This window comes from Esox lucius, chromosome 2 (genome assembly GCF_011004845.1).
Source record: "Esox lucius isolate fEsoLuc1 chromosome 2, fEsoLuc1.pri, whole genome shotgun sequence".
Classification (NCBI taxonomy): Eukaryota; Metazoa; Chordata; class Actinopteri; order Esociformes; family Esocidae; genus Esox; species Esox lucius.
The window spans coordinates 23908946-23936941 of NC_047570.1; the positions used below are offsets into that span (position 1 = coordinate 23908946).

A 27996-nucleotide genomic window follows, 5' to 3' on the forward strand; every position below is an offset into this window, starting at 1 on the left:
TTGCTTTGGTAGTTCCATAATGTCCACATTTTATGGAAATCTGATGCATCTCTGTTGATAACATGAACGATGCAAATTACTGTCAAATTTCACATGGGTGCTCCCTGCTTTGGCACAATGAAGACGGACCATAGCCATGTGTACCCTGGACCAGATGGCTTTTTTCATATGGCTATAGTCAGGGGTTAATTTGGGATTTGGGAAGTGGGGGAGCCCTACTTTCTACTTTCCAGTTCAATCTAAAATGTAAAACTGCTGGCCAGAGGAAGTGTAGGAGCTCAGCTCCCGCCCAATTTAACCCCTGGCAGTACAACCAAGGACAGGCTTTCAACATAGAAAATTTTTTGTAGGGATATTTCTATTTTTTCCCAGTTGTCAACTTATTGAATCAGGATGCATACTCCTGGCGAATACGCAGTTGGAATGTGTCCAATAATGTATGCTGGAATACATTTATTCAAAAGTGTAATGCCAGATTCATATCATTGCACAGTCCACTTCATCTGGCCTTATATTAGGCTACACAACCATCCACCAAAACTGACAGGCTGTTATGAATCTCTGATAAACAAAATGATGCCATCCACTTAATACTACCTAACGCTAATACTGGAGATACAGTGGGGAGAATAAGTACCTGATACACTGCCGATTTTGCAGGTTTTCCTAATTACAAAGCATGTTGAGGTCTGTAATTTTTATCATGGGTACACTTCAACTGTGAGAAACGGAATCGGAAGAATCCAGAAAATCACATTGTATGATTTTTAAATAATTAATTAGCATTTTATTGCATGACATAAGTATTTGATCACCTAGGAAGAATTCCGGCTCTCACAGACCTGTTCGTTTTTCTTTAAAAAGCCCTCTTGTTCTCCACTCATTACATGTATTAACTGCACCTGTTTGAACTTGTTACCTGTATAAAAGACACCTGTCCACACACTCAATCAAACAAACTCCAAACTCTCCACAATGGCCAAGACCAGAGACATCAGTGATAAAATTGTAGACCTGCACAAGGCTGGGATGGGCTACAGGACAATAGGCAAGCAGCTTGGTGAGAAGGCAACAACTGTTAGACAATTATTGGAAGAAGTTCAAGATGATGGTCAATCTCCTTCGGTCTGGGGCTCCGTGTAAGATCTCACCTTGTGGGGCATCAATGATCATGAGGAAGTTGAGGGATCAGCCCAGAACTACCCGGCACGACCTGGTCAATGACCTGAAGAGAGCTGGGACCACAGTCTCAAAGAAAACCATTAGTAACACTACACCGTCATGGATTTAAATCCTGCAGCGCACGCAAGGTCTCTCTGCTCAAGCCAGCGCATGTCCTGGCCTGTCTAAAGTTTGCCAATGACCATCTGGATGATCCAGAGGAGGAATGGGAGAAGGTCATGTGGTCTGATGAGACAAAAATAGAGCTTTTTGGTCTAAACCCCACTCGCAGTGTTTGGAGGAAGAAGAAGGTTGAGTACAACCCCAAGAACACCATCCCAACCGTGAAGCATGGAGGTGGAAACATCATATTATTTGAGGATGCTTTTCTGCAAAAGGGACAGGACGACTGCACTGTATTGAGGGGAGGATGGATGGGGCCATGTATCACCAGATCTTTGCCAACAACCTCTTTCCCTCAGTAAGAGCATTGAAGATGGGTCGTGGCTGGGTCTTCCAGCATGACAACGACCCGGAACACACAGCCAGGGCAACTAAGGAGTGGCTCCGTCAGAAGCATCTCAAGGTCCTGGAGTGGCCTAGCCAGTCTCCAGACCTGAACCCAATAGAAAATCTTTGGAGGGTGCTGAAAGTCTGTATTGCCCAGCGACAGCCCCGAAACCTGAAGGATCTGGAGAAGGTCTGTATAGAGGAGTGGGCCAAAATCCCGGCTGGAGTGTGTGCAAACCTGGTCAGGAACTACAGGAAACATGATTTCTGTAATTGCAAACAAAGGTTTCTGTACCAAATATTAAGTTCTGCTTTTCTGATGTATCAAATACTTATGTCATGCAATAAAATGCAAATTAATTACTTAAAAATCATACAATGAAATTTTCTGGATTTTTGTTTGAGATTCCCTCTCTCACTGTCGAAAAATGATAAAAATGACAGACTTCTACATGCTTTGTAGGTGGGAAAACTTGCGAAATCGGCAGTGTATCAAATACTTGTTCTCCCCACTGTACTTCAGATTCACTGCCATTTCAGACATTGACATTTATTATTTAAGTAGTAAGGCACGAGAGGAATTGTGGCATGCGGCTAATATCCCAGAGTTTATATCGGTTCTTAAGCGAGGCGCATCGCGGAGTGCCTGGACTCTCTCTTGTATTTCATGGCTGTCGAACAATCAGGATTCAAACCGTCCGGTTTTGTAGTAAACCATACACTATGTACTGTACTATTTTAGGATACATTTGTCTCAACCCAGGCTGAAGTCACGCAGCGCGAAAGCAACTTGTTTATTTTATTGACAGGTTTTGTCACCTATAGACGTTCTTGAAATCAAGGAAATGCCAGTTATAGAATTATTTGAAAATCATGTCCTTGGCCGTTTTTCAAATTGTACTTAATTCTTTGTGCCTTATCTTTTGGAAGCAAGTTGAAAGGTGTGTAAACATCGAAAACATGCACTCAGGACATTTGGCCGCTCATCACTTACAGAAGGAGCTTTTTCTGACATGGGCGGGATTACATTTAGGGTTAGAAATAGACTGAGATAAAAGGTTAGGCAAAAAAAATTGCATTAAGGGTAAGGTTAAGAATGTTTGGTTAGGTTTGACGTTAAGTTTAGTTTTAGGTTTTAAATAGTTATTTTAATGGTATTAAATTGCCGGTCCCTGTCTTGATAAAAATAAACTGTGTGTGGGAGAGAGGGGATGTGCATGCGAGGCACGGGTGTGTCACGTTATCTGAAAACAGGTTAGCTGAAATTAAATTGTAAACCTGGTTTTGAATATTTTTCTTTGGGGGGAGGGGGGGTTCTACTGCCTTAGTGTTGTTCTAAGGCAGAACACCTAACTATGCACGGTGCCTGGATGTTATATATGAAACTATATACCACAGGTATGACAAAAATGTTTGCTGCTCTAATTGTGTTTAGATGGTTTATAAAAGCAATAAGGCATCTCTGGGATTTGTGATGTATTGCCAATATAACATGGTTAAGCGCTGAGTCCAGGCACTCGCGATGCAGAGGGCCTAACAGCTCTTAGCAATAGTAAATTGGCCATATGCCACACCCCCTTGCGTTATTACTTATATATACCGTTGCTCTCAGCCAATACCCTTTCGAACCACCGTACTTATAGGTATAGACTTCGAAATCAGGGACCCTAAAAAGATTCAGTCCTGTTATTTATTTTAGTGTATGTGTAGCCTATATATTGTATCTTTATCCGAAAGTTATTTAATCGGTTACTGTTACGTAACAAAAAATCATGCTGTGCTATTGCGTAATAACTATCTCCGCCCTTTTCGTATCCCCTTTCAAGCTGTGCGAATCTACGACTGCGCAGTGTCCGCCATTCAGGACCCACAATCTGGAGGAAAGGGAGTCGCTGTACATCTATAGGAAACGGTTGCACGTTTCCTTCATTCTTGAATCCAAACTTTGCAAACACCCTATTTTTAAACACTTTCTGGATGTTTTTAATTTTAATTGGTAGACGTAAGATTAAAATATTGTATCGCAATTTGAAGTAACCTTGCTAGAAGGTAGTCCGAAGCTACGCTTACGAGTGTGGTTAGCTTGCTAGGTACCTGGCTAGCTTTAGCTACACGAACTGAGCCTTGCTCGGGGGCAGAGTGCCTGCAGTGTCGTTTGATGGATCCACGAATTGCTTGGTTTCAACCAGAACAACGTGGACCAGCTAACAGCCTGTGGATGCGGATTTGGGAAACCACTCAAGGACTGGGGAATCTGTATTTTAATAACAACTGTAGTACTAGTACATCAAGCTTCAGTCTGAAATCTAACGTAAACGTTGCATTAGAGAACGCAATCTCTAGTAAGAACGGAGGTATCTACAACCACGAGCCCAGGATTCAGGGAATGTCTAACTCAACTAAAGACAGAGATGTAGTCGAACAGCGAGACTTTATACCTTTGGAAGCTAATAACAACCACAACCACCGTTCATCGTTGGGGAGAGGCGGCGGGGGGTTTCAAGCGTGTACCCGGGTTTCTGGGATCGCAGGGCACCCCAACAAGAGGAAGAGAGACAACAAGGCTAGTACTTATGGATTCAATAGTAGTAGCCTCGATGTCAGCGGCTGTGATTACAAGGGAACACCATGGAAAGTCAAGAACTATGAAGGAATTCTGGGGTAAGGAATAAACGATTTTTTTATTATATAACTTTATAACCTATATTTTATTACCCGATAATGAGCAGCTAAGAGTGCGAACAAATGCTGTAGATTATCTGCTGCACAGTGAATATAGCTATTTAACATTGCGTCGTCCTGTTTTAGATTTAATTTGTATATTTACAGTAGGTTTATAGTGTTGGACGACACTATGTTAGCAGTGCCACACAAACTAAGCTGGTCAAGTTATATTAGATTCATAACTAACGTCAAAGTTGACTGTCACATTCCTTGTGACTGACGTTAGCGCGTTGAAGGAACGTCACGGTAAAATTACCCAAAAGTATGACCGTATATTGGCACGCCAAATATGGCGATGATGATGCCTAACCATTTATTGCTTGCTACCTATATTAGTTTAAGGTTTATGACCTTGATAACCAGCTAGCTATCTCGTGGTTACTCACATCTGCATGTGTTCGCTGTAAACACATTAGTTCAGAGTTGAGCAGAAATTCCAAGTATCTGCTATTGACATTACAGCACGAGCTACGTGAGCAGTGAATAGGACAGTAGCTAATTCTGGAATTTATTTTAAGTTTTAGAAGGTGGATCTGTATATATATGATATTTCTTCCTAAGCTACATGACATCAGAGCAAGTTTGGTTGTCAATATAAGGCACATTTGGTTTTGTAAAACCCAAGGTCGAAATACTTAACAAACCTGTCAGGATTTTTGTTTTCAGATCTTTCCCAGTTTGTTTTCGTTTGATTTTAAGATGTACACAGTAGTTGCAAATTTAAAGGGAAACTGCTGTGTGAATGATTCAAAAGTAAATAACAGCTACTTAAAATTACTATACAAAAATATAAACCCAACATAAAACAATTGATACTATTTCATGTAATGTAATCAGTCAATTTAAATAAATTAATTAGTCTGTAATCTGTGTAACAAATAGGAATTAGCTGTCTATGCATATGAAACATTTCTGTGATTTCAGCGCATGAAACATGGGACCATTGTGTTAATAGTTTTCTTCAGTTACATGCTTAGTTTACCACAGGTCAAATGCTAAGTTACATGCTCTTTTCCCAAAATGCCAAACCCTAAATAAAAATGACGCACAAGCGCACACTCACACACAGTGTGATATGAATAATGAGCAATAAATACAAAATATATACATTTCTAGATGTCTGTTTACAGAGTTTACCAGTATGTCAGTGAGTGCATGGTATAAAGTGATTTAGGTTTGTGTACATTTAGATAGGGCTAACAGCTGATGGATAAGATACAGTAGCAGCAGCAACATAGCTGGGTAGCCATTTGATAATTTGGCAGTCTTTTTAACAGTTTTGTAGCTTGCACATGGAAGCTGTGTAATGTCTTGCCGGGTAAAGACTTGAGGCACCGGTAGAGCATGCTTTACATTCAGGTAGTATAGAGAAATGTCTGGCTTGGGTGGCTGGGGTCATTGACTCTTTTTATGGCCTTCCTCTGACACAGCCTGGTGTAGAGATTTTGGATGGTGCTGAACTTGGCTGTTTGCACCAACATCTTGCAATCCAGAGCAATGCAGTCACCATGCCAAGTGGGGATGCAGCATGTCACTATGCTCTTGGTGGTGCAGCTGTAGAATTTCGTGAGCCTCCTGAGGGGAAAGAGGCGCTGACATGCTTTCTTCACAACTTTCTGGGTGTGTGTGGACAAGACATGTATTCGAGTCACTGAATATTGAGTTCCAAGTTCCCTTTGCTGGAGTCTAGTCACATGTCTCTGTTGCCAAATTCTTATGACAGAGTCAGAAGGCTCTATGGCCAAAGTCTGATTTCTGTTGTTGAAGTCCTGGTTCTCAAATCCTGGTCCTGGTGCTCAAGTGTGAGAGTCAAATATAGTTTCATTTGATGGTACATTTACAATTTAAAATGGTTTGCTATGCATTTGACTTTTTCTGTACCCCTTAATACTTGTGTATGTGTGTGTGTGTGTGTGTGTGTATATGTGTGTGTACTAGTAGCTACCACATTCTGTGCTATAGAGTTATAAATTTAGGTTGGCTATGAAAACAATGGATACACTATGCTCTTTTAGTTGTTGAATTTCAATGGAGAATTTTCACGAGTTGGCCCCCTAAGGTGCACTGCGACCTTGGTGCATCTTCTAGCCACTAGGTGTAAATAGGATCTATGACCAGGTGTAGTCATTTAAGTGCTTGCACCTAGCTAGTGCAACTGGTATGAATGTATCATCCAGCGTTGAGCGCATTTGATGTTAGATGCAGAGTTATGACCTACAGTACCTGTCAGATGGTTTGGACACCTACTAATTCAATTATATTTGTTTATTTAAAAAAATGGTAGAATGGTAGACATCAAAACTATGAAATAACATGGTTGCTACCTCATGAATCTGTTTGAGAGAATGCCAAGAGTATGCAAAGCTGTCATCAAGACAAAGGGTGGCTACATTTGAAAATGTAAAATATAAATGCATTATGATCTGTTTAATACTTTTTTGGTTTCAATCTGATGTGTTATAGTTTTGATGCCTTCAGTATTTTACATTCTGTAAAATAGTAAAAATAAACAAATGCCCTTTAATAACCATCCTTTTGACTGGTACTGTATAATGTTTCCCCTACCTTTTTCCCTCAACAGTGGGGATGGGGATACCACCGATATGCTGGTATCAACGACACAAAAGGCTTCATGCGTGAAATGCTAAAATGTCCTCCCTGTTGCTTGTCAACTTTTTCTTAAAATTATTTTACAATACTGGCTTAACATCATTCTCTAATATTAACCTAAGTACTCACTCTCAATGAAGCATTCTCCAAAACTGTTCATGAATCGCCTTCCAGACGTTTAATAAAAGCCACTAGCTACTTACTAATGAGGCAATATGAATTACATGTACAGTGTAGTGTTGCATTGGGGGTTAAAGAGGGGGTAGAATATATGATTTTGCTGGATGTAACATACAGTGCCCCTGATTCACATTATATTTGTAACTTTATAAACTCCTGAGTAGGGCTGCCCGATAAATCGTATCAGCATCGACATTGCGATGTACGAATTCCCAATAGTCACATAGCACAATGTGCAATTTAGTAAGGTAAACATACCAGTCTGCAATATATATTTCTTTCAAATGGAAAACTAGCGTTATATCTGTCTGATATAACGTAATATACTCTGATTTGTGGGTTATTGGATACACAGCGTTTATTACTATTATTATTTTAAACACTGACTTCGTTGCTGCACGTGGTTGACATGCAGGCTCTGCTGGCGCGTGACGAAATGATGAGCGAGGAACAGGCAAAAAAGACCGAAATGGAGAATGTGGTTGCAAAAAGAAATGCATCGTCAATTATATGGAAATATTTCTGCTACAGACTGGATGATGTTGACCAAAAACATGCACATTGTCGAGAGTACCGTGCAATTGTTGCCGCAATATGAGGCAACATGACCAATTTGTTTGATCATTTAAGGCGGGACCACAAATCTGTGTATGACGAGTGCAAAGCATCTCAATGCTGTCTAAAGTAAAAATCTATTTTGGATGCCTTTGCCAGTATTACACCATACGAGAACGGTTCCAAACGGCAGAGAGAAATCACAGATTCAATAACATTTCACGTCGCCAAAGACATGGAACCAATTAATACGGTTACCAAAGAGGGTTTTAAAAACATGATCCGGCCGCTTGCCATCCCTGAGCTGTACGAGAAATGCAAGGCACAAGTTGAAACAGAGCTGTCACAAGTGGAATATCATACAGCAACAACAGACTTGTGGGCCAGCTGGACAATGGAGCCCAATTGGGGCCTAGATGAGAGTCGTCTAGGCTGTATAACAACAGACAATGAACATGGTGAAGGCTGCCACCCCTGAACAAGTGGACCAGATCGCAGTGCTTTGGCCAAAGACTGCATCTATGCAGTTGGTAAGTCTATTTTACTACTATTGCTAAACTATTACTGTTACAGATTATGACCTAGCAACCTGTTCTGAAATATAACAATTTTCACAAGTTTCATAAATTTTTATTGTAGAGGATGGGGCTGGGTAGAATGACTGGTACAGACTGTCAGGTTGATAGTCAAAGCTCTGAATGCCAGGGCTGATAACCTATGGCATTAATGTTTCATATTTATACATCTCTTATCTTTTTTATGTTTAAATGTTGCATTTGTTTACAAAAACAAACAATGGAAGTAAATGCACCTATATTTTGGGTTATCATTAAGTGAAATAGTTTGTGCTAAACTCATGAGGTATAAGTTATATTGGAATTCATGTGTTTTATTATAGGTCTTTAAAACAAAGAAAGCATGCAGAAACTATAAATTGCATCATTTGCAAAACAGTTTTATGAGCAACTTATTTTTAAAATCATTTATTAATGTAAATGTATTAAATGGGTATAATAAGTATTTAGAAAATGCAGTGAGAAAATATGGACGCATTGTCTGCAAGAAGCTGGTGGGTCACTTCTCTCACAGCCGGAAGGCCAGAAGTGCTCTTGAAAGAGCCCAGAAGGAACTCAATCTACCTTCACATTCCCTCATATCAGAATGCTTAACAAGATGGGGTTCCAGACAGAAGATGATCAGCAGGATACTAGAGCAGCAGATGGCTTTAACTCAGGTCCTGTCTGAGGACAGGAAGACACGGCATCTAATTCCAATCTGACAAGATATGGATGTCCTGGAATCTGTCAGTAAGTCACTGGGCCCACTACTGGACTTCACAGATGCACTCTCAGGAGAAGACTACTTCAGTGTCTCATATGTGAAGCCAGTTCTTCAACACTTCAATGCTGCTAAGAGGGAGACAGACTTGACCAAGACCTTGAAAACTGAGAAATATAAAGATGAAGCTACTCAAAAGCTGCTAGATGCGGCATCTTGTTTGGACCCCCGGTTCAAGATGGACTTCATCAGTGAAGACAACAAGCCCCAAGTCAAGGCCAGAGTGGCATCAGAAATGATGGAATGCCAGGAGGAGATGTCAAACAGCGTCACTGAAGTGGAACCTGAAGTTGCTGATACGTCCCAGGCAAAGAAAGCCAAGAAGTCCTTGGGAAGTTTCTTTAAACAGAGTGGAGCTACAGCAAAAGGGTGATTCCTCTCTGACCCACAAGGAGGCTGTGGAAGCAGAATTAAACGACTACCTACTAACTCCTTCCATAGACAAAGAGGAAGATCCACTTACATTGTGGAAAACAGAGTAAGCTTTCCACATCTCGCCAAGCTTGCCCGCAAGTATCTATCCATTCCCGCTACAAGTTCCCCCTCAGAGAGGCTTTTCGGTACAAGTGGCAACGTTGTCACTTGCCAACGGTCATGTCTCAAGCCTGTAGTGGTGAATAGGCTAGTATTCTTGGCCAAAAACCTTCAAGTTTGAGTGAGCAATGTATACATGCTTATGGTCAAGTTATAATATTTGAATATTTAGATTTACTATATTTACTATATTATACTCTTCAAACCAGGACCTTCAGCATGCGCTGGGACGGTTTGCAGCCGAGTGTGAAGCGGTGGGGATGAGAATCAGTACCTCCAAATCTGAGGCCATGGTCCTCAGTCGGAAAAGGGTGGCTTGCTCACTTCAGGTTGGTGGAGAGTGCCTGCCTCAAGTGGAGGAGTTTAAGTATCTAGGGGTCTTGTTCACGAGTGAGGGAAGGATGGAACGGGAGATTGACAGACGGATCGGTGCAGCTTCTGCAGTAATGCGGTCGATGTATCGGTCTGTCGTGGTGAAGAAAGAGCTGAGCCGCAAGGCGAAGCTCTCGATTTACCGGTCAATCTACGTTCCTACTCTCACCTATGGTCATGAGCTTTGGGTCATGACCGAAAGGACAAGATCCCGGATACAGGCGGCCGAAATGAGCTTTCTCCGCAGGGTGGCTGGGCGTTCCCTTAGAGATAGGGTGAGAAGCTCGGTCACCCGGGAGGAGCTCGGAGTAGAGCCGCTGCTCCTCCACATCGAGAGGGGTCAGCTGAGGTGGCTTGGGCATCTGTTTCGGATGCCTCCGGAACGCCTTCCAGGGAAGGTGTTCCGGTCCCGTCCCACCGGGAGGAGACCCCGGGGAAGACCTAGGACACGCTGGAGGGACTATGTCTCCCGGCTGGCCTGGGAACGCCTCGGTGTCCCCCCGGAAGAGCTGCAGGAAGTGTCTGGGGAGAGGGAAGTCTGGGCATCCCTGCTTAGACTGCTGCCCCCGCGACCCGGCCCCGGATGAAGCGGAAGAAGATGATGATGATGATGATGATGTATTTTAGCACTCAGGATTGTTCTATAGCTGCTCTTTTTCATTTTCCAAATGGTTTAAATTAAAAGATTTTCATTTCTATTTTCAAAAAGGAGGTTTGTAATTTTATTTGTAATGTAATAAAATGTTGAAGGACTTTTTGATTTTGTCATTCACATTAATTCCATATTGTGATAATGAAACTTCCTCTGTGGAGAATGCTCTGTTTTAAACCTGGTTGGAGTACAGAGATAAAGCCTCCTGTAATCTCCTGGACCCCTTATAGACACCACACCTCTTCATTTACAAATGCCCCTTTATTGTAGGGTAAGCAACATGCATTATTAATATCATAGCATGTTAGTTCATTGACTTTAGCCTGAATTGATAGAATAGTATTACATGAATACAATGGAACCATGGTGAATTAAACAGTTTATTAATTGATATAATAAATTAAACTATCCAAAACTAGTCAAATTCCAATATCGTGCAACACTACTCCTGAGTATTTCATACAGTACATTCACTGCGGCACTGAATATTTCTTCCGCAAGAGTCCCTTGTACATTACAGTGGGGGGATGGAAAATATAGTGCGGTTGGAAATATAACACAATCCCTCTCCAAAGCTAATGAACCACAATAATGACATCAAAATGGTATTTTTTGTATGTTCTCTAAATAACTTACCTAAACTCTAACCATTTCTCAGTGTGTTCCACCTTATAATATTCTTTAACTTATGTAAAGTATTATTTAAATAGTAATTATGACGCTAATCTATTGTTGCTGATTGTAGCTGTTGAGTTGTGACAGTTGGTTAGCTAGCTTGCTGCTTACCTTTGGTTGTCGTTCAGACGATGGCTACCTTCTATATGTCAATGTCACCGCCACTTACTGACAGTTCAACACAAACGTGCCTGTGCACAGACACAGCCAGTTACGTTGTTTGGAAAAATGTGTTAATTGTTTCCAATCTGGTGACGACATAGTTTATATTAAACCTAAAAGTTGACTCATCTAGCTCCTCCGCTGTGAGATCAGCCGCTTGTGACTGAGAGGTGGTCCATATGACCCAGACTAGCATCTAGCCCAGTTGTTGCTGGTATCTCACCATCCCTGTGTGTGGCTGTTTCACTCCCAATCAGCTGGCTGCCTTGCGTAACAAAACATGGCCCCTTTTTTCCTTTTTTTGCATCTAATCATTCAGCCTTTGTATTTCTCTTTGTCTCACTTTTGCTTATAGACATTGTGAACAGGCTATGCAACTAGGTAGTCTGGACAGGGCCTAAAGAACACCAAAAGGTCCAATTGGGTATGACAGTTCCTGGTGACAATCACAAATCACCATTTTCAAATAAATGTTAGAGAAAATAAAATTCACCAGTTTTTTTTCTGTGGTGGTGCATCACATTTTAGCAGAGGTGGGCCGCCGCTGTCATTACAATAACAGGGAAACACTGGTATATACCACCAAATGGTGCAAACGGCCCCTGGGGTGTAATTATTTTGCCAAACATAACGTTTTAGTTGCAAAACCTTTCATCAATTTGAACAAAACTGGAAAGGACACGGGACAACTTAAATTTGCCCAATAGAAACACTATTTGGCAAACGTAATCAAAAAACATTAACAAATGTTCTCTGGACCCGGTTATAATAAGAAGGTGTTGCTTAAGCAAATTATTTTTGTTCATGTCAGCAAATGGGGTATAGGGCATTTCCATAGGAGAAAGTAGTGCACTTTTCTATTTCCCTCAAAATCCACACTGGTATTCCCTTTGATTGTACGATGTGTATGATCAAAGCTGGAGCGAAGGCTATGTCTGCCCATACGCCCCCACAGCTCAAAAGCTGATGTGGGCTTTGTGGTGTGAATCCCACTGCAAACAACTGCTCTGAGCACCCATGACACAAAAATGGTATCTCCTTATCATAAACTACCCATTCAAAGTAAAAGTTCTCTAAAAGTAATTCATGCGAATACGTTTAAATCATAAAATGGTCAAGCCCACGTCGAGGCATGAGTGCTAAAAATCAGGACTTGTCTGAGTCCTTGACACAAGTACTGCAAGACTTTCTCAAAGTATCTATTTTGCTGTGCATTATTAGGGGACCGCAGCGAATTGTCTGAGTGTGTACTGTACTTTGTAAGTCACAGAAAATGTAGCTAGCGACTTGCCGCACAGGACATTAAAAAATAAGTGCACCTAATGGCAAAAGCACAACATTTTGTAAAAACATTTTGTTTTTGCTTAAAGAGCTTGTTGGGAATCAACTAGGACTGTATTTCAAAATCAGCTATTTGGTGATCACTGCTTTTATGCTATATAATTGTAGAACCTCAAAAATAATTCAAAAGTTACATGCCCAAACATCAAGCTGTACTGGCTGCATTAGCCTAGTGAAGATGAGTTGGTATAATTTTTTGACTTTTAGTAGACTTTCATTTTAGTAGATTATAAACAGATAGCAGCATACTGCTAGTATTGTGTTTATAATACTAGCAATATTGGAAGTCCGTGACCTCTGGGAATACCGTTGCCTTGAAAGGGTGCACATGGTCTGCAACAATGCTTAGGTAAGTGGTACGTGTCAAAGTAACATCCACATGAATGGAAGGATCCCAGGTTTCCCAGCAGAACATTGCCCCAAGCATCACACTGCCTCCACCGGCTTGCCTTTTTCGTGATTCATCAGACCAGGCTAACCTTCTTCCATTACTCCGTGGTCCAGTTCTGATGCTCACGTGCCCATTGTAGACACTTTCAGCAGTGGACAGAGGTCAGCATGGGCCACTTTTGATTGGTACTGACCACTGCAGACCAGGAACACCCCACAAGTGCTGCAGTTTTGGAGATGCTCTGACCCAGTCATCTTGCCATCATAATTTGGCAAAGTCGCTCAGATCCTTATGTTTGCCCATTTTTCCTGCTTCTAATACATCATGAATGTTCACTTGCCCCCACTGACAGGTGCCATGAAAACGAGATTATCAGTGTTATTCACTTCACCTGTCAGTGGTCATAATGTTATGGCAGATCGGTGTATATATTTACATAGATTACCAGTGTTATTCACTTCACCTGTCAGTGGTCATAATGTTACGGCTGATCGCTGTATATATTTATATAGATTATCAGTGTTATTCACTTCACCTGTCAGTGGTCATAATGTTATGGCGGATCGCTGTATATATTTATATAGATTATCAGTGTTATTCACTTCACCTGTCAGTGGTCATAATGTTATGGCGGATCGGTGTATGTGCCGTTTGAATGTACAGTATCAATTTATGTAGTCTACTGCTTGAAGTTGTGACTTGTCATTTGCCAGAGCGTTGCGCCAGAATGAACTATTATGCTTAAACCTTCTTTCCATTAATTTTGTCTTTAGTCTTAGCACACCACATATGAACATGGATTTTGAACAGAAAATTTGCAGCACAGTAGAAAACTTTGATTGTAAACATTGTTTCCAATTTAGTTTAAACATTAACAGTTCTTGCTCGCAATTGGGCAGCATGCTACTTCAGACAGGAACAGTTGAACACTGTAATTTGAGATTCATGTTTGTTTAGAATTTTGGAGAGCATCAAATAATTGCCTTTCATTCTTTCTCGGGAGCTGCTTGTAAAAAAAGAAGCAGTGTAATAAACTCTGTCTTAGTTCTAGGTTGGCTATTATAGCTTAGTTTCAGCATGGCAGGTATTTTTCTTCTTCTACGTGACAAGCATAGGCTAGCAGCAAGCAGGAGCCCAGAGCAAAGTTGTAGCTGGGCTGATCTTCATTTATAGTCATTGAAGAAGCGTACTGTTTGCACAAGGACATTCCTTAGTGATTACTCTAGTACTCCATTATAATATACAGCTTTGATCACAGTCACAACCAGCCACCCTTTAACAATTCTGGTACTTAATTGGTTTAAAATCCTTAGTCACAGGGTTTGCCTGGTGACCAGATATTTCATGGTGTGATTGTAAATCCTAATCACTTTTCAACAGGAATTGTTGTTTCTGAATCGTTTTCCATGTGTCACGGTGTCACTGTTCATGGTCACAGTGTGGTTATGTTTGGACTGCATGGTTAAGCCCAGAAGGTCTAGTGTTCCTGTAAAAGCGGGGCTTTGTTTACAAGCGGAGTACGCTGAGCTATCCCAAAACAAACCCTCCTGGTCTCTGCAGGAGAGAACCCAGTGCGTTCTGTTGAATTGTATGTATGCTAGGTTTTTTTAACAGTTGGTGTTTTTTTTTGAGTAACCTTTTTTAATTGCTAACTAATGATTTGGTCAACGGGCAAAATGATTCATTCTTGTGCTGATATCTAATCTTCTGCATATTGTCTACATTCTGAATGAGAGGTTTGTATCTAGAATCATGAAATTAGTTTTCAGTCAATTTGTTTCAGTTATGCAGTGTCAATTGGTAAATTAGGTTAATACAAATTAGTTTAACCAAGCTTTATTGATCTATATTTAGCTTTTCTGTTTAATGTGGTTCCATTGTAGGTTTAATTTCCACCTGCAGTGTGGTTAAATTATTTTAGATAGTTGTTTTTGACCATTTATTTAGCTTCTCATTCCTTTTTGATTTGGCGATGTTTTGTGTTCTCATTAGGTCTCATTTCAGTTATCTCCTTTGCAATAAAGGTATTTAAATTGTGTAGTAATAATAATAATGACATGAAGTATTGTCCTGGTGATTTAGCACAGACCTGCAGGAGGCATATTCATAAACTTTAATAATGTGTTCATACTCAAATTGTAACCTGTGAGTAATGTCCAGTAGTCTACAAATGATCAATCAGCGGTTGAAAGTCAGTATTTAAATGGTTCAGGTTTTTCAGACTTTAGCATGTTAACAGACAAATGACGAAATAGAATAGTTTCAAAACGCATGCAGCATTAATGTGTGTCTTAGGACCCGGCCCTTATTGCCCATTACATTCCTAGTCACAATGACCGTTTCATCAGCATTCAGAAATGGTGCGTGCATATTCGTGCGGACGCATGTTGGTGCATACATTTGCCTGGCAATGATGAACTTTCAGGGAGGTTTATGATTTTTCCTGGAGGAGATCTCCAGTGAGGGAGCGCTCAATGTGAGTATACCACCCGAGCCTAATGTGAGGCCTTGGTCTGTCTAGAGAACACAAGACTGTACAGCATAGAGCAAAAGGGGAGAGACTGGAGCATTGTTGCTTAGGTATGAATAGGTGTGTAAAGTTACCCTCTATCTAACTATATCAGTTTTCATCAAGGAGTAGGCCACTCACATCCTATGTCTGATGGCGTTTTGACTGACTTGAGTCTGCTGGGACTGCTGCAGTTCATTCGTTATCTGTATAGATTGGGCCCATTAGCCCCACCTGGGTCAAGGTCCTTTAGTAGGAGTCTTGTTGTTAAGGAGGATCAGGGGAAACATACTGTGCACTCCAGGGAAGATGGTGTTAGCCTAAATAGAACCCAGAAAACCAGTGCTCCACAGAGCACCATCGTTGTGACAGGCTGTGTAGTGTTTCTCCCCGCTGAGCCGTCTTACATAAGCTTGGCTAAAGCCAGAAGTATGCCTATCGGTTTCCATTGAATTCTTCCTAATCGCAGCGTGTCCTTATAGTTGGTTTGTTTTGGTTTTCTTTCCAGGTGTTTGTGCATGCTATATTTTTCCTTGAGGTAAGTGAATGTGTGCTAACTGAAGTCCACGCCCTTTTGTCAGTGATTGGTCAACTTTGGCAGTAATGTGAGGAGTAACGTCATATGTGGCTAATCGCCTTTTACTGTCTCAGAGTTCTATTGTTGCTCTCTCTCTCTTAGTTTTTTGAGTGAATGCTGTTTGAGAGAGTATACTAGCAAACACGTAGGTTTTCTTTTGTTCAAAAGCACATTAGCAACCAAAATGGAAAAGTATACTTCTTGTTTATGTGTCTTAGTTCTTAATGGCTGAAGTAGATTGCTGATCCCTTCCTGTGCGTGTGAACAAAGACCTAGTAATGGGGCTGGCAGGGCAGATTCAGTCACTGAGTCAGTCAGTTACACTCCTCAACGGGACGGGGCTGTTACCTCGGTTCAGCCACACTCCTCAACGGGACGGGGCTGTTACCTCGGTTCAGTCACACTCCTCAACGGGACGGGGCTGTTACCTCGGTTCAGTCACACTCCTCAACGGGACGGGGCTGTTACCTCGGTTCAGCCACACTCCTCAACGGGACGGGGCTGTTACCTCGGTTCAGTTACACTCCTCAACGGGACGGGGCTGTTACCTCGGTTCAGCCACACTCCTCAACGGGACGGGGCTGTTACCTCGGTTCAGCCACACTCCTCAACGGGACGGGGCTGTTACCTCGGTTCAGCCACACTCCTGCCTTGGTCAGCTAGTCACAGACCTTGTGTTGTCTGCCAAGCTATTTGACAGCCTCCCCATTCTGTGGCCACACCAAAGTCACAGGAGCCAGGACATGCCAAAGCCAGCCAGTAGAGTTTGGAACAACAGGGACACGTGTTGTTTGGCTCAAAGGTTGGGGTGGCAGCTGGCTTTGCCACAGGAAGCACCACGTGTGTGTTTGTGTGTCCCATGTAAACGTTACTTTTATTGGCCTAGTGTCTGGGTCATGTGGGCTGTTGTTGTGGTATGTGCAGGGGGGTGTGCGTGTACATACACATGGGATGTCCTCGTTCAGGTATTCTGGTTTACACATCACAATGTTATAAATGACGTGTGTTTTCACGCCAAGGCTGGTCCTAGACAAAACGCCAGGTAAATGATGTTGATAACCTCATGGACCACAGAGTGACTGGCAGAAATAACCTAGTCGGTCAGTTAGAATTGTGGTCCAGGCATTCATTGTCTGGTCTCTGTGCCATTGTGTAATATATCTGAGAGTTGGCACAGTCCCTGGTCTCACCCAAATCAAACCCAGCCTTGGCATTTGTTTGCATCCGAGCTGCCCTGCCAAAGGCCGAGTCGGCTTGACTGACTCGAGGCCAAAGTGATGGGAAGTGACCCATTTTTATTTCAAGGACGGCAACATGTATTTATTTTCATTTCCCTACAAAACAATTTAATTTAGCCTCGTGCACATGAAATGACATCTAACAGTTGTGGTACTAGGGGAGAAGAGATGACCCTTATCACAAACCACACAGGGAATATGACCTGGGATTTGGATCAAAGGTGTATGTTTATTGTGTTACTGTGGCTTTGGGATCTGTGCGCTCTTTTGTCACAAATGTAAGCATGTCTGTCTTAACCCTTTATTATTTCATGGTAGCAGTCTTCAGCAGGTATTTGATTACAGTTGGCAGTCAGCCTAACTAGTGTCAGGTGTAAATCTTTAGCAACAACACGCCTCAGGTGAAGAAGACTGTTTATATAATTATATCACTGCTATTCTATGTTATTAACCTATTGTCCCTGGGGGATCTTGGGGATTTTTTCTTAAGTCATGTCATTGTATTTTCAGTATTGTAAAATACTTATTGCAGCTAGTTACAAACTTGTATTGAACCTTCATGCCAATTCCTTGTATTGCAGTGTGACTGGTCTGATGTTAGCTAAGAGGAAAAACACAGCTGGTCAAATAATTAGACTAGAGACAAGGAAATAGTTTTACTGTGTGTTTAAAAACAGTGGTTGGTTTTTGATTCACAGACAGAAACCAGGAGAACTGGGAAGAATGATGAGAAAAAAATATTCTGTTCATGGGCCATGTAAAATATAAAGATGGGCAAGAAACAAGTGGCTATTTCCAGACTACCCTGATGAAGTTTGTTTCTGGCCAACTTGCCCTAGGTTTTGAGGGTCGAATCAGAACACTGAAACACACAATGACTAAACAAAACCAAGTATTTTCCTTATCTCCGGTGTTTATTATTTAATACAAGTTTGTACCGATATACAGAAGGTGTCCAAATAAAGGATTGCAAAGAAAAGTGCGTAGTATGCACAGTAATATAAAGTGATAGAAACAACCCAACCCCTCCTACTGTTCCTCCTTTTCATGCCTTCAACTTTCACAAGATTCTGCTAGGCTATGACGTAACCCCATGACCTTGGGTGCTTCCTCACTCCTAGGCTATGGTGTAACCCTGTGACCTTGGGTGCTTCATCAGTCCTAGGGAGCTGGGCCTCTGTCTCTGAGAAACTGGCAAAAGTGAAGTCTACCAAACTCCAACAATGTCTGTGTTTTTCCATTCATGTTCATTTATCATGTGTCGACCTAGCTTGCTACTTCTCCACAACCTAATATATTTCCACTCATGCACCCAGTTGGTTACTTTGCTTATCTCCTTCAGATATATGCAGTGTGTGTCCCGTTTATTATTTATTATATTAATTCCGTCATACTACATTACACTATTCTGTACATGGAATTCTCATTGCCTCATGAGTTAGTAGCTAGTGTCTGAGAGGTGATTCATGTACAGTTTTAGAGAATGGTTATTATTATTAGAGAATGATGTTAAGACAATAGTCAAATAATGTTAAGAAAATGAAGTTGAGAAGCAAGAGAGTGGTGTACAGGGAGGCCATTTTAGCGTTTCACGCGGCAAACCTTTTGTGGTGTTGATGCGGGCGTGTCGACATCAGCGCTTTAGTTTTTAATGGAGCCTGACTTGTGCTTTCTGTGGACCTGATCACAGCATGCACAGAAAGTGGAGGTATACTCAGATGTGAAGGAGAGAAATACCGATATTTAATCCTGCCCTTTGCCCCTCGTAATGATTTGCGTGGGTTCATTACTGCGTCTAGCCCAGGGGCCCCAGGCCAGGATAAAACAGTCCTGTCAGTGAGCTGCTAATACAAGTTGTTGACAAATTGCGAAGTGGGTGAAATGACAAAACATGTAAATGTAGACCTGCTGTTTAGCATTCTGTCTTTTGTTAAAATATATTCTGCTTTAATTATTTTCCTGTGTCTTTTGATCTATTTTAGACTCCCACTATCCCGCTGATTCCATTTCCCTTTTGTTTTTACTCTCTTTCTTGCTCTGCCTCCCTCACTCCTTGACCATACTGTTCTCTGTCTGTGTCCTGCAGGCTCCATGAGGAGATCAATGACTTCTACAAGTATATGTCTCCTCGGGCAGAGGAGGAGAGAATGAGGATGGAGGTGGTCGACAGGATCGAGAGGGTCATCAAAGACCTGTGGCCCACCGCTGTTGTAAGAGCTCACTCAGTTTATTTAGCAGATTCCAGAGCCGCTTACTGATTGCACCCATTTGAGTAACTTGAGGTCTGTAATGACCAGAATTGGTGGAGCGAAGAACTGTGTATGAATGAGTCAAGTCTCATTCAAAAGACATAGAATCCTCACCGCTTCCTGGTCCCAGATCAGTTTGTCAGGTTTTGATGTATATGTTCTTGTTTTATTGGACCTAGGCTAATACAGGATATTGTTCTCATAAACATTTCAACCATACAGAGTTCTTTCTTTTACTCAAATCAACACGGATGCCTAGAGCTTATTGGCATAGCCGAGGCTCTGTAGCGGTCTGAAGCGATTGGCCACTCTGTAAGAGAGAGTGATGATTCTGTTTTTATAGGCTAAGCTCTAATGACGGTGATAGAATACGTTGCCTAGCGTGTAAGTTGAAGCCTTTTGATCTGCTGTTATCTCCTTGCTGTGCGTAAGGTGTTATTTGGGTCAGTGATCAACAGTGCTTCAGCTGTCCTCATTCCCACTGGCTTTGAGCCTGCTGATAGAGGTGTGTCTGTGTACTGGCTGGTACCTTAACGTGATAGATAGGAAAACCACTTCTGAGCCTGCTACTGCTCATATTTCTTACACTTTCCGCTTAGGCTGGAGAGGACAGCACTTTAGGCAACTAGCTCACTGTCCACTATAACGTACCACAGAACTAATCCTACACTATCTAACCTCTTACACACACCCTCACCATGACACCTACTTTGTGTGTCTATGACGGGCTGAGCTGAAGATCCGTGGACTCACCAGATAGCCGACTAATCTGTCTAGGTCAATTAGTCTAGGAGGAGGTAATGTCTCTAGCTTCACCCTGTCTCTCCTCGTTAATGTAAATGATGACTGCAATGCCTTTTAAAAGTGCAGAGCCGTGACATGTCTCAGTTCACCTTGGATCTGTCCGGCTGTGGTGTTCCCCTCACTGGACTTGAAATGTATTTTTTGAAAGTGGCAACCCTTTTGACAACTTAAGTGTTCCTCTTTTCTATCGTTTGCTCCGTACTTTCTTGTGGAGAAAACTGTGTGTGGGTGCGGTGTTTGGTGGAGTGATGAGTTTGGGTAGCCAGCCAAATCGGCCCTCATTTCCATCCACATCCCAATCACCTCATAGGGGATAATACGCCACTGCTAAGTAGATTGAAGCCCTTACTTTTCGCCTGTGGTCTGTTGCAAAAAAAACCAGTTCTGTAGGACGATTTAAGGGAATAGACACAGGTTTAATGCTTTTCAAAGGCTATTTCTGAGACCTTAGAACCGGTAAGATTGTGCACAAAACTCTGATGAATAGGATTTTTGGATGGAATTTGGATGCATATATTTTTTGTCGTTTTTAGTTAGAATCATGTCAATTTTTTGGGAGCAGACGAGGAAGGCCCAGTTCTGCGCCATGGGCTGGAGGCAAAACTTTACTGAATCATTTTATATGTAGCCTACCAGTGAATAACTGTGTCATGAATTCCAAGTCATAGTGCATCAGCATTACATAATAGTGTCCACTACATTAATGAGAATGTACAGTTAAATGATTGGGACATAAGTGTCCACTACATTAATGAGAATGTACAGTTAAATGATTGGGACATAATAGTGTGTCCATTACATTAATGAGAATGTACAGTTAAATGACTGGGACATTAGTGTCCATTACATTAATGAGAATGTACAGTTAAATGATTGGGACATAATAGTGTGTCCATTACATTAATGAGAATGTACAGTTAAATGATTGGGACATTAGTGTGACCACTACGTTACCAAGAATGCAGAGTTAAATTAATGTGACAGGAAGTGATATTGAAGACCCAAGCATTACATATTTGTCGGATGGTGCCTTACAGGTACCTTCTCTGCCTAAAAAATCTTTATAGTGGGATCGCATTTGTACCAAACAAGCTATTATTACAATTAGTCTTAATCTCTATTGAAATATTTGCAAAGAAATTCTTCATTTTTAATACTGTCTATTTGATGACTAAGTCTGTTTTACGGTTCTGGTGTTGTTTTCCAGGTTGAAGTGTTTGGAAGCTTCAGCACAGGCCTCTATCTGCCAACCAGGTGAGCAGTTTGATTCAGATATCTTGGGCACTTAATGGCCTTTGTACCTGCTTATAGTGTGTAAGTGTAAACACTTAACAGTTGAAAAGCTTTTAGTGAGGGGTTATATGGAGAGAGTGGCGTCATGGCTGACCATGATGGAATTATTGGCCTTTTCTGTGTGGATTAAGGTTGTGTTTAATGTAGCACTCCTAATCCAGACCCTTTAACCCTGTTTCTGTAGAGCCAGACTGTCATTCTCACACACATACATACTCACACACTCACTCTCTATGTCTACCCACTTATGTAGACTGTAGAGACACGTCACCCGGATTACTGGTTTCTGGTATTAACTGGGGACTGTGGATTAGTGACATTAAGATGTATGTGTGAAAGTGAACTAAAAGCATCTGTTCAAAACAAATGGGGTGTTTTCTTGACCTGTACTACGCCACTTCCTAGTGACATTGATCTGGTGGTGTTTGGGAACTGGGAAAACCTGCCCCTTTGGACCCTGGAAGAAGCTTTGCGGCGGAAAAACGTGACTGACGAGAACTCCATCAAAGTGCTGGACAAGGCCACAGTATGTTGCACGTGTGTCATAGCCTTGAGTGACAGTGTGTCTAAGCCCTTCCTCATCACCATTGTGTACGTTCCATCGTTCCAGGTACCCATTATCAAACTGACAGACCACCGCACAGAAGTAAAGGTGGACATCAGCTTCAATGTAAAGAATGGCGTCAAAGCTGCCCTTCTCATCAAAGACTACAAAAAGGTGAGTGGTGCATCTTTAGGTCAGTGTCGTTCTGTCCAATGATACAGGCTTGACAGCGGGTATGTTATTGTAAGTTTGTGTGTAGTGCTAACTCCAATACACCCCTAGCAGTCTAGTCACAAGTCCAGAAAACTGGGACTAGAGTTTGAGTCTTGGACTTGAGGACTACCACTATGGCTATTACACTGAACAACTTCCAATTTTCTCCACATCCCATCAGTTCAGCCATACCCAATGCCCTACTTACCCCTCTAGAGGGCACTATAACCATATTCTTGTTGCAGAAATACCCACTGCTTCCAAAGTTGGTTCTGGTGCTGAAACAGTTCCTGCTCCAGAGGGATCTGAATGAGGTGTTCACTGGAGGGATTGGCTCCTATAGCCTCTTCCTTATGGCTGTGAGCTTCATGCAGGTAAAATACCTCTTAACATGCAACCCAGGATAGATTAACCTTTGACTAATTAACTGAAATCGTGGCTTGCTTTTCTATTAAATTCACCTTATCGCTTGTCCGCCTATTTCAGCTTCATTACAGAGAAGATGCATGCAGCCCCAATGCCAACTTGGGCGTTCTTCTCATAGAATTCTTTGAGCTCTACGGACGCAACTTCAACTACATGAAGACAGGCATTCGGATCAAAGATGGAGGGAGTTATGTGGCCAAAGAAGAATTTCAGAAGAGCAATGACCTCTACAGGCCCTCCATGCTCTTCATCGAGGACCCGCTAGCACCAGGTAGCATGGCTTTCTCCTCAGCACTGGTGCACTGGCGCATATCATTCCTTGTTTTAGCACTGTCACTTATGAACTTGAAAATAACTAAACATTTCATTTTAACTCTGAGACTGTCACTCTTGTTTAGGCTCTGAATAAGACATTTGGAGAAGCAGAATATATGAAATATCAGAAATAATTGCCCGAAATCTGTCAGTTTCTTGGCAAAACGAAACGATCTAAGCATGCCTCTTGCCTCCTGCAGAGAACGATGTTGGCCGCAGCTCATATGGTGTATTGCAGGTGAGGCAGGCCTTTGACTATGCCTACGTAGTCCTCAACCACGCCGTTTCGCCCCTCGCCAAGTACTACCCCAACAACAAGGTGGAGAGGTGAGAAGTCTTAAAATCTATAGTGTTGCGTGTTAAATACATGCTGAATATTTAAACCCATGCTAGTGCTGTACTAATACAACGATTTGAAAAAAAATCCCGATTCTTTTTTCCCACAATATTGTGTCAATATTCTGATGTCTAGAATGGATGTTCATTTATTATGCTGTCGACAGCATTCATTTAAATTACTGTAACGGTCGCTGAACGGGCGTGTTTCTTTAATAATAATAGTTATGTATATATTAAAAAATCTACCTGATAAAATCCTGTTACTGTATTCCCATGGATGTTGTCATTAATAAGAAACCAGAAAAGGGTATGCTGTCATTTTTTATTAATAGCCTTACTTAAAATGCTAGCGCCAAAGCGGCCACGTTAAAAAAGATCGTTTCTGTGTTGTTTGGTAACGAGGTGAGAAACGTCCTTGCTTTTTGAAAGCGATAATGATGTCGAGGTGAGTACGATATAAACTGTGGCTATAAGTTTTGTGTTGTCCATATTTTATGCTGTGAAATGTTGGTAATATATTTTCGATGACAACAGCAACTCTGTCGTGATAACCTGAGAGACAAGCACATCAGCTGTGGAGCTCGAATGGTTGCTTGCTCAGTCTAGTAATGGAAATCGTTGCAGTAGTTGTGTAACCAGCTGACTAGTTTGTTGTTTTTTTGTGTTTCTTCCGATTTCATTCAAATATGTAAAATGCCATTGCTAACTAGACAACTAATTGTCCGGTTTGTTTCGTCTGTTGTACTAAAAGAAATGTCTGCCCGCAAATGTTTAGCTTGTGTAGCAACAAGCTGTCACTATTGCTAGCTAGCCAAGAAGCATTACTGATGTTGTGCTTTGTTGACGACGTTGTCACTTCATCGCGATGATGTCCTGCATCTGCCAATTTAAAAACTCAAATGTCTTGAGATTTGCCTTGTGCTTATCACACTATGATCAGCTATACGGACCTAATTTGACTGCTGGCTCAATCTCTTCAATATATCGTTTTATGCAAATTTAGACGTTCGTTTCTTTCTATTGATTGTTATTGGAGAAAACGAATTGTTTTATTCCGAGTTACATTAATGTGTTGTCAAATTAAAGAAAAGTATGTGCTCTTTAAAACAAAGTTAGCTTGTAATTGTAATTTGGTTTTGGTTTTTGTACTATGTATATTTGTTTGAAATGTGAGAAAATTATTATTTAATTATTATACATTTTCAGTAATCAACAGCAGCATTCTAGAATTCTATTGGGGTCTAAAGGGGTTTAAATGTAAAAGGTAGGAGTTTGTTAGTAGTTGCTAATGGGGATTAGCTAAAGATTGTCCTTTTCAAGTGTATAGCCTAATATTATTTGAGGTTTTCTTTAGCACTTCCAATAAGTATTGTGATTTAGTTATGATATCGTAATTAATCGTGATTTATTGAATCATAACATGTATCGTATCACAAGGTACTTGCCAATACCCACCCCTAATGCTAACAGGTTCTATTCTAACCAAGCCTCTTACTTCCAACAGTATACTTGGAAGGATAATCCGGGTGACCCAGGAAGTGGCTGAATACAGGGACTGGATCACCAAGGTCTGGGGACCACAGTCTCAGAACGAACCTGCCCTCAATGGTGTGTCCTAAGACTAGTGTTGTGCTGGTTGGTCAGTCTGAAACACGCCCTTTGTCTGACCACTTCTGTTCATGTGCTGCTGTGGTAGGACATGATGTAGCCCTGCTGGTGGAGCCTCAGTTGGATGAGTGCAATAATAATGTGACAGAGGACGTGACTGCACCTGCGTCCGTCAGCCAGAGCTGCTTCCACTCTTCCTCACCATCCTCTCCCTCTTCTTCACCAGTGTCATCACCATCCTCATCCACGGTATCCAGTTCCAGCGATGCTGTAAGTTCTGTTACTCCAACAGACTACATATACACGCGCGCACACACACATACATGCAGACTAATACCTAAGGTATTCCATTCAGAATACCAAATTTTTCCTGATTTACTGAGTTGGGATTGGTTGTCCTCAGGATTCTGATGGGACGCCTTGTAAGACCGTGAAGCAGCAGCTTAGGCAAGGCTCCAGCATCAACTCAGAATCCTCAGCATTCTTGAACATTCAAAGAGTACAGAGCCACTCCACCAGCACTCCTTCTGGCAAAAACAAGGGGGGCAAGGTAGGATCAGTTTGCCAAAAGCCACTTATTTACTGTACCTACAAATACTAAACAAACTTCAATGAGTTAAATGTTACAACACCCTGTGTATATATAAACAACTAGAAGTTCACTCTGACTTATTTAGTCAAAAGAAAAGGCCCGTTTATTCACAAAACATCAACTCTCCACACCCGAAAATGATAGAAAACGATTGGCATTGCCTGATTCAGCCGAAATATCTATATGCAATCAGTATCGGCCTCAAAAAAGCAGATTGTAGTATCCCTAGCATAATGGAAATTGGAGTTTGTTTATCCCTATCTTGAGTGATGAGAAATTATTGTGAGGATGTGTAACACGCTATTTCAGGCTGACCACTTTGTCATGTGACCATTTTAATGTAACCACTCATAGGAAATTATCACGTAACTGACAGGAGTTTTATGTCCCAGAACTTAAAATTAGGTGTAGTTTGTTAAATAGGGAGTATCTTCAGTAACATGGCATTTAATTTCAAAATACAGACTTGTTTGACAACCATATTCATTTTAACATGTAGCCACTTATATAGACCTACCGGTGAAATGCTTACTTACATTAATTAGTCTACTGATCTAATCAAGTATATGCCGGTCTTGTTTTCCAGGCCAGGTCGTTTCGCCCTTCCAGTAAAAACACGCACCAAGGCCAGCAGAACTCCTCATTCAGCAAGAGTCTTCAGGGCAGCAAGCCACACCACCAAGGCAATGGCAAGAAGAGGAAACCTCAGCAACGCTCAGAGTCTCAGGACCTCTGCAGATAGGGCCGTCTTGGCCTACTCTGCCACTGACTGACTGACTGTCAAACTTCCGCTGCCAGACACCACTTTGATTGGGAAGTAGTATTGAGGCTCTTTCTTATCAAGTTCTCGAGGGACTTTTTTTCTTTTCATTTTTTACAGTTGTAAAAGAACATAAAAAAAAAGAGATAATAGGAAGTGCGGGGCCTTTGTTCCCTGGACTTAAACAGAAAATCATGAAGGATATGCTTGTTTGCCTACTTAATATAAAAATGTTCTACAGTGGAGCTACACCCCACATCCAGTACCTACATGTCTTGCCTTTTACCATAGCGCCATCTGCTGTTATGGAGTAACACCAGGGAAGTGTCTGGAAACTTGTGGATTTTGAAGAGCAATACCTGGAACTCTGCTGGCGAATAAACTTCAGCAAGAAAAGTATATAAAAAAAGAGAACAAAAGACACAAATTACAAAAAAATGTTATATTGGATAATCTTACATTCTGTAAGAGTGGAGACAATAACTTCTGCATGAGTTTTTTGTTAACGGGTGTTTTTTTGGTTTTGTTATGTGTAAGCAGATTATATAAAGATTTGTACATTAAAAGACAAATGTGCAAAAAAAAAAAAATCTGATAACAGAAAATTGTTTCTTATGACTTTTTACAGGATAATACTCAAGCCATGTAAATCTGCACCTTTTCAAGCTAATTGACTGCTAATCGGAGTAGTGACAGGTTTGGGTTCCAATATAAACAAATCATCAGCATCTATTTCTATTTGGTTGCTTTCTATGATTGGGTGACACAGGCTTTGTCCCAAGTGGCTCTCTATCACTACACAGAAAATTGGATGTCATTTTGGAAACACCACCAGTATTAGATGTGGACTTTAGGTATAATGCACACAGGCCTACAGATCACTGCCTGGGGACAAGTCACTCACACGATGTACACAGCTCTGTACCACAACATCAACATTTTAAGAGGCTCTCTTATTCATAGGTGGAAATGCAGTTATAGAGTACATCATGATTTTAGGAAACTCCTACACTTGAAGCATGTCAAAGAACCACAAGTTTGGGTGGTTGTCTTTACCCTTTGGTTATTCATTTATTAAGTCATTTGTATTTGTTAATGTATTTTTTTATTAATATATATATATATATAATATTATATGATATTAACACTAGAGCCCATATTATTGTAACTATAACTTGTCAGGTACAGTACCAATGTCACTTTTTTTTTTTCTTTTTTTTTTTGCCTTTCCGTGATAGTTGAGTGACCAAGTTCCTTAAAAAAAATGAGACCATTTTATGAGTCATAAATGACATTTTATTTTAATGTGATTGGTTTTTGATTG

General features: G+C 41.2%; 1 protein-coding gene across 3 annotated transcripts; it reads left to right on the forward strand.

The window, feature by feature from the left end:
• The first annotated feature begins 3514 nt into the window (after positions 1-3514).
• Positions 3515-27982, forward strand: tent4b (terminal nucleotidyltransferase 4B). Of its 3 annotated transcripts, none has more exons than XM_010896579.5 (12): positions 3515-4332; positions 19616-19739; positions 21790-21836; positions 22281-22401; positions 22486-22593; positions 22878-23006; positions 23119-23329; positions 23574-23700; positions 25217-25320; positions 25409-25590; positions 25724-25870; positions 26499-27982. In XM_010896579.5, the coding sequence occupies exons 1-12, from the start codon at positions 3830-3832 to the stop codon at positions 26652-26654; spliced, it is 1959 nt and encodes a 652-aa protein (XP_010894881.1). In that variant the 5' UTR covers positions 3515-3829; the 3' UTR covers positions 26655-27982. The 3 variants fall into 3 exon arrangements, with proteins under 3 accessions (XP_010894881.1, XP_010894882.1, XP_034153520.1); XM_010896580.5 differs by having other exon boundaries at positions 3830-4332; positions 25547-25590; XM_034297629.1 differs by lacking the exon at positions 3515-4332 and adding an exon at positions 16076-16252.
• Positions 27983-27996: the final 14 nt, after the last annotated feature.

Coding starts and splice junctions, on each gene's coding strand:
- tent4b (XM_010896579.5), top strand. CDS start 3,830: ATGGATCCACGAATTGCTTGGTTTCAACCAGAACAACGTGGACCAGCT. Junction 19,740..21,789: donor ACCTGTGGCCCACCGCTGTT/GTAAGAGCTCAC, acceptor GTTGTTTTCCAG/GTTGAAGTGTTTGGAAGCTT. Junction 25,321..25,408: donor GAACGAACCTGCCCTCAATG/GTGTGTCCTAAG, acceptor CTGCTGTGGTAG/GACATGATGTAGCCCTGCTG.